Consider the following 7,297-nt stretch of genomic DNA (forward strand, 5'->3'; position numbering starts at 1 on the left):
TTGAAAAAGAATCTTTGCGAAAAATGGTCTCAAGGATGCAAATAGTTGCGGTTTGAACAATTATGTATTTTTTTTCTAGAGCCGTATGCCGTTCGTTCGTACCATGAGTATGGAACAGAGATGGCAAGACTTGGCTAATTTGTTGAGTTTGCCGAGTCCGGGCGATACCGGTGGTATGCCGCATCCGTTCAGCCACCACCATCCCTTGCACAATTACAGCCACCCCCATGCCCACGGTATGGGGTACAGTCCTGAGGCGACTCGAGGAGTTCTTTTACACAACGCCACTCTTACACCGCCGATGGGTGATATAAATGCGACAGTGCCATACAGTAATATCGGTAAGTGGCTTAAGTTAAGTAAGGCCCGCGTGACTTGAGTGACTCCTCAGGTGGCACGAATTTGGGCAACGCCGTGGCCACCTCGATGAATCTTACGAATAGTAGCGAACCCATGGGAGAACCCAACTCCACACCCCATTACAAATTAGAACCATCGCACGATATGATGTATTATCAGGTAAGATAACCCGAGGTCGTCGGAGGGGTTGTATTTTTCGTTTCGTGTTGTTATAGAACAGTACAACGGATCTTAACCAGACTGAAGGATTTTTATCTTCGATTTTAAACGATGAAGATCTTCAACTTATGGACATGGCGATGAATGAAGGTAAGATAAGAGAATCTGTAACGGAAATTTTGCTTACGCAGTTACCCTTATCTGTGACGGGTACTTACTAAGATTATCTTGGCGCAAATAACGCGATAAAAGTAAGTCTTATTGCTAGGTGTATTAAGGGTGCGCATGCGCACCGCGTGCGACTTTAATTTTGAATAATTGGATTTATGTATTTACGCTATTGAATTTATAATTCGACGCGATGTTTTTGAACCTTATGTAATTATGTACAGAGCGAAGGCCAAATTACAGTCATTGGAGGTTAGGAACTATGAACGTAAAGGATGCTTCGATTCGTCGGGTGTAAAAACTCGATAGAAATGCATAATTTCCGTGATGGTTTCACGATTTTCCGCAAATTTGCTGCGTCATTGTTAAAATAAGGTAAAACGCGAGGCGTCTAGACAATTATTTTTTCCGATTACCGCGGAGCTAACGAATAGAAGATAAAAATATGCGTGTCTTAGGTTATTTTTATATTTAGCACGTACGAGTTTATTAGATTTGAACGAACAGGTGGCGTTTTCGTGTTAACAAAAGCGCGCTAGTTGCATATTAATAACAGACAATGTGTCGTTTTTGGTAAAGCATTGTTTGGTCATTACGTGAATTTTTGATTCGTAATGCACGGTTCTAATAGTGGTTCTTAATGAGAAAAATGTTGAATCATCGTTCGGGTTATCCTTGAGACTTGCCTCAAACTGATAAGGAATTCACAGCCAATGAAACATTGTTTTTAATCAGTCTTTTTACTTTTGTGTTCGAATTACAATGTGTGACAATTTCCAAAGAAATTTTCGACAATTTCCCGAAATGAAAATTTTTGCTGCCTGCGTTTCTTGTCAAGTTTGTTGTTGTTTAAATCTGTGTCTTTGTTGTTGTTGTTGCTGTGGGTGTAAATAATTAAATTCGTAAGTTTTTTTATACTTATACCCCCGTCGAACACTACACTTACACCACCGTGCACGACTGAGCCGTTTTTGCGCAGTTTTCGAACAAACCGAGACAACATTTTTCGGAAATTTATCAGGTTTACACATCAACATATTGTTGATAACATGGAAATAGTACATGACGCAATTAAGCACACAGACGATTTCAGTCACACCACATCTTTTTATTCGAATTAGAACGAAGCAAAACTAAACATTATCCAAATTATTATTTAGAAATGCGTCCACAAAACCGCTTTTGTCCCATACCGGATATTAAACTTGCCAAATCGATCGTTCAATACCTTATCGTATACTCATAAATTTCCTCCATTGATTGTGTAAAACTCTGTCAATAGTAGAGTAAAATTATTTATAATCTACGGGTTTTTAAAAACGAACGCGCGTGCGCATGCGCGCCCGTCACTCGCCCAGGCTAATGCCCTAATTAAGTCGCCCGCCGATTTCGAATTCTCAAATTCGTTCCTTGTTTTTCAGGCATGTACACAATGCGTATGCTAGATAGTAACAACGCGATCAGCAACTTGAGCATGAACGGTGCTGCAGGTGCTACATCCATGTCCAGGACGGATGTAGAACGGATGGACACTTCCAGCGATAGCGCTGTGAGTTCGATGGGCTCGGAGCGAGTACCATCTCTCTCGGATGGAGAGTGGTGCGACGCAGGCTCCGACTCCGGACACACAGCCGGAGATCACTACGTCACCGACTATCAAACGTAAAAAATAAGCCCCGAGTGACGACCCCCCCGTATTAACCGATTCCTTAAATTCCAGTAAATACAGACCGTACGATTATAGCTACTCCAGCCGGCAACATGCGAGCGCCTTGGCCACGTCTGACGCGACCAGGATGCCACCTGTGGCCCAGAAGAAACATCAAATGTTCGGCAAGAGATATCTCCAAGTAAGTGGTTGTTAGCAACCCTACGACCCGGTGTTCTTATTTTCTATGTTTTGGTTTCTCCAGGAGCAGGGAGCGACCAGCGCGGTGTCCCACCAGCCGCCCGTCAAGTACGAGTACCGCGATCCCACCGCTGCCCCGTATAACAGTTCGCAGCCGGAGGGAGCCGTCGGTCCTAAACCCCCGGAGATGAAGTACTCCTGTTCCATGGAGTTCGGGCGTCATAATCCTCTCGTGAGGAACTCTCTGGACCACATACAGCACAACCATACGTACCATCTCCCCACGGAGAGTACGGGAGCGATGCAGCGACCGGTTTCGCGCGACAAAAGCAAATCGCGCAAGGCGGATGAGGAACATTTAACGCGAGATGAAAAGCGAGCTCGAGCCTTGAATGTTCCCATCACTGTCGACGATATTATAAACTTGCCGATGGACGAATTCAACGAGAGGCTTTCCAAGTATGACTTGAGCGAGCCTCAGCTGAGCCTAATCCGTGATATTCGTCGCCGAGGCAAGAACAAAGTGGCAGCCCAGAATTGCAGGAAACGCAAGTTAGATCAAATTTTGAGCCTGGCGGACGAAGTGAAGGACATGCGGGATAGAAAGATGCGCTTGATGAACGAGCACGAGTTCATGTCCAACGAATGCCAGAGGATGAAGGATAAATACCAGCAGCTGTACAGACACGTGTTTCAGGTGAGTTGAAGGAGGTGGGGTGGTTGAAGGGTGCTGATGTGTGTGTTTTTGGTAGAATTTGCGCGATCCGGACGGAAACCAGTACTCGCCGTACCAGTACAGCCTTCAAACGTCTGCTGATGGATCCATCCTGGTTGTACCTCGTTCTAACTCCACGTTAAGTAATCAAGAACGCAAAGACCCACCGCCTCAAGGTCATAAAGAGTGAAATGTTAACTAGTTTTATATGCAAATATTTCGATGTAACACTTTAAAAATGTTCCATTTCTCACTGCAAACTTTGCTCAAACATACTTTATTTTTATACAATTTCGGTTTGGAAAGTTTCAACGATACTGTACAGAAATTTCAATTTGGTTTATAAGTTGATGGGCATTTAAACAAAAATTTGGTGCTGAGAATCAGATTCATTTTTTGTTGATGAGAAGCTTGGAAAGTGCTTATTAATTTATTCGGTACTTTTTGTTTAAGTGCTTCGATTCTCTATAGAACTACGATAATATATTTTTGTAATACATGAAGAAAATATCAGGTGATGAATATGCCTTTTTTTCATAACATAATGTAAATAGTTGTTCTAAGTAGTGTATGAGTGTGAATGACTGACGTAATTGGTGGTAGGAAATGGGAGTTAGTGGAGCTAATTTTCATGCCAGTTAGACGTTCTGTAATCATCATTTTTAATGATGTATGTGATTTATTGTAACCATGTTATTTTTTACAACTGTAGTACCCGTACTTCTTGGTTATATTTTAATTAGTTGTAACATCTTTATTAAAAACACTAGGCTAATATTTTTTATAAATCATATAGGTTTTGTACATTGTATATCTTGTAAGTAGCTTATTAAGTATCCCCGTGAATGTGTAGCATTTCGTCAAGTGAATTGCTGGGTTTAATCTTTAAAACAGTTTGTACACTTAACATTTGCTTTTACGAGCAACTTATATTTGGTTATTGGTGCCAATAAAGATCTCTACAATAAATAAAAACTTTGTTTTCTTTATTTCTTCATTTTTTTTAACTGCTAAAATCTACAGAATAATAATATGCGTTCTCCTTCGTTTTGTTTTATAGGTTTCAAACTTTATTTTGCTTGTCTCCACACCAAGTCTGCCTTAGGATAGCGATGTATTTATTATATTCATTGCTTCATTCCTTCAAAACCTTAATGACATCAACTCCGCAGTCAGTTCGTTCCATCAAAGATGTACAGTTTTTGACACGTAGTTTAGTAGTGTACTTCATCTGACGTGGTTCTAAAAAAAAGTTTAATTAACTTAATTAACTGTTAATAAGCTTCAGATTTGAAGTTAGAAAGAAAGAAAGAAGTGTGCTAAAACATGTTTTAATTATATAGTGGTGTACACTAGTATTTACGATATTATATATACAACCATGATTTTAATATAAAGCAAAATAGAACGATAGAGTTTTTATATACTTAAACAATTGTGTTTGTAAAATATATAATTGTTAAAAAAGCGGAAATCATAAGCTACTTAATTTGTCTATGTTTATTTCAATTGTCGCCAGGCGGCACTGTCCTTTATTGAAAGTTAGTGTCCCTGTACAGGGACACTATTGAAAGTATGAATGTTGACAAACTGACATAATATTTTGTCCGTCGACAAAACACTTGCATGAACATTTAAGAAATAATTTTCTTTTATAGTCAGTCTCTGATGTTTTCCGTTAAATAAGATTTCACAGCACAGGAGCGTTTTCTTTTTATCAGTGGCTTCGTTTTCCAATGATTCAATTTCTGTGTAAACTACAATAAATAGAATAATTTTCAATCTTTTGGTATGGCGGTTTGGGGGTTGGTTGTGGGGAGGAAACGACTTTAAGGAAACGATATATGCAGCGCCACCTAGTAAGGCTTGGAGTACACAAAAGTCATAGGTGAATTGTACGAAGTGTTAAGGCTAGTACACAATGTAAAAACTTAAAACTTAAGCCGTAAACTTAAGGGTCACTAAACGTATTGGTAAAATACATAGTGCGTCGTTAAACTTTAGAAACATCCGTAAATGTTGCAATTTCCGTAAAATTTCAGAAATGTTGGAATTCTTAACTGCAGTTACGGCCACATATTACGGGCAACCAATCACGTGGGTCTCTAAGTAGTTTATTAAACAGTCGCAAATTCATATGTGTATATGTAAAAAACATTACAGTATCTAAGTATCTTCCTCTTATTCTTGAAAGAGATTAGCAAAATCTCTGTGCCTATCTCGTCGGGTATTTATCGGCCATCTCCGGTTTAACCACCTTCTTTTTTTTGACAGTAGATAAATATTTATTAACTGTAACGTGGATAAACACAGCACCCAGTATTTGTAAAGATGAGACTGATTTTGGCAGATGATATACTTTCTAAGAAAATAGAGGGTGGGTGGGCGGGGCTTCAATTTAGTAAGATAAGACTGATTTTGGCAAATGACATATCTAAGAAAATGAAGGGCGGGTGGGTGGGGCTAGTATTTGTAAAGATAAGGCTGATTTTGGCAGATGATATACTTTCTAAGAAAATAGAGGGTGGGTGGGCGGGGCTTCAATTTAGTAAGATAAGACTTATTTTTGGCAAATGACATACCTTCTAAGAAAATGAAAGGCGGGTGGGTGGGGCCAGTATTTGTAAAGATAAGACTGATTTTTGCAAATGCCTTACCTTCTACGAAAATAAAGGGCGGGTGGGTGGGACTAGTATTTGTAAAGATAAAACTGATTTTGGCAGATGATATACTTTCTAAGAAAATAGAGGGTGGGTGGGCGGGGCTTCAATTTTCCAAGATAAGACTGATTTTGGCAAATGACTTACCTGCTAAGAAAATTAAAGGGTGGATGGGTGTATTTGTAAAGATAAGACTGATCTTGGCAGATGATATGCTTTCTAGGAAAATAGAGGGTGGGTGGGCGGGGCTTCAATTTGCTAAGGTAAGACTGATTTTGGCAAATAACTTACTTTCTAAGAAAATAACGGGCGGATGGGCGGGGCTAGTATTTGTAAAGATAAGATTGATTTTGGCAAATGATGTACTCTCTAGGAAAATAGAGGGTGGGCGGTGGATGGGCACTTTTGACTTTGTTTTAAATCTTGGATTCTAGAGATTAGCTTTTTTCTTAAGAGTCTTATAAGCAAGCAGTAGCCCTGCCCACTGACGCCCTCTTCATTCCAGTGACTACTCTTATTATTGTGCAGTCTTGCCTTAGCAAATACTAGCCCCGTCCACCCACCCTCTGTTTTCTTAGAGTGTATGTGATTTGCCAAAATTGTCTCATCTTGGCATGTACTAGGCCCACCCACCCGCCCTCTCTTTTCTTACAGGCCATGTCCATTGTACATATATGGTTTTATTTAAAAATAACTACGACTTAGCTGCTGTGAAAGTGAGGTAGGGGTAGGGTTTTTACTTAAACTTCTACAATGTGAATTCAAACTATCCTGAATAAAGTTTAACGTTATGCTTAAGTTTTTAAGTATAAATTTTAAGGATACTGAAGAGCATTGTGTACTACCCTTTACGCTTCTTCCGACAATCGGAGTCGGATAGTATACGCGAAAGCGTGCATGGGGCGCCACCTGGCGACGGTGGAAGTAGACGGTGGATCACAGTCATAATTCATTCATCGGATGTCACTACTGTCGTTGAAGTGCGGCCCTAATAGTAAAAGAAAAAAATTGGTCGAAAGCATATATCTAATAGTACTATATTGCTAACTGGCCTCAAAAGATTCCGAAAACATAACGGCAGAGCAATATATCGGACCTCTCTGTCTCTCTGTGGTACCAAACAGTACTGCGCATGCACTCGTACTTGGTTGATTTGTAGTGGATAGCGTGACTAAATGCGTTTTGACATTTCGTACTTTCCCTTCTGTTTTGTGTACATGCGCACAGACCCTCGGTACTCTTATAGACAGAAAACAACATCTTCTGTCTCTCTCTGTCCGTGAACACCGTTTCTATGTTACTTCCGAAGTGTTAGCAATATAGTACTATTAGATATATGGTCGAAAGTTATTTCGACAGGACTTTCTTCCTTTTACCATCTACACG

The 7,297-nt window shown here is 39.9% G+C and overlaps 1 protein-coding gene across 3 annotated transcripts in view; it reads left to right on the top strand.

The window, feature by feature from the left end:
* The window catches only part of Cnc (cap-n-collar), a 45,274-nt gene extending 41,048 nt beyond the window's left edge, over positions 1–4,226 (top strand). For all 3 annotated transcript variants that reach the window (XM_064073186.1, XM_064073188.1, XM_064073189.1), the window contains exons 6-12: positions 80–341; positions 392–519; positions 576–669; positions 2,109–2,349; positions 2,408–2,537; positions 2,601–3,233; positions 3,289–4,226. In XM_064073186.1, coding sequence (XP_063929256.1) covers positions 80–341; positions 392–519; positions 576–669; positions 2,109–2,349; positions 2,408–2,537; positions 2,601–3,233; positions 3,289–3,441 — 1,641 coding nt within the window. In that variant the 3' untranslated portion in view covers positions 3,442–4,226. The remainder of the gene's footprint in view (positions 1–79; positions 342–391; positions 520–575; positions 670–2,108; positions 2,350–2,407; positions 2,538–2,600; positions 3,234–3,288) is intronic.
* Positions 4,227–7,297: the final 3,071 nt, after the last annotated feature.

The sequence above is a fragment of the Zophobas morio genome, unplaced genomic scaffold (genome assembly GCF_036711695.1).
Source record: "Zophobas morio isolate AGI-343-1 ecotype UQ-CSIRO unplaced genomic scaffold, CSIRO_AGI_Zmor_V1 ptg000044l, whole genome shotgun sequence".
NCBI lineage: Eukaryota > Metazoa > Arthropoda > Insecta > Coleoptera > Tenebrionidae > Zophobas > Zophobas morio.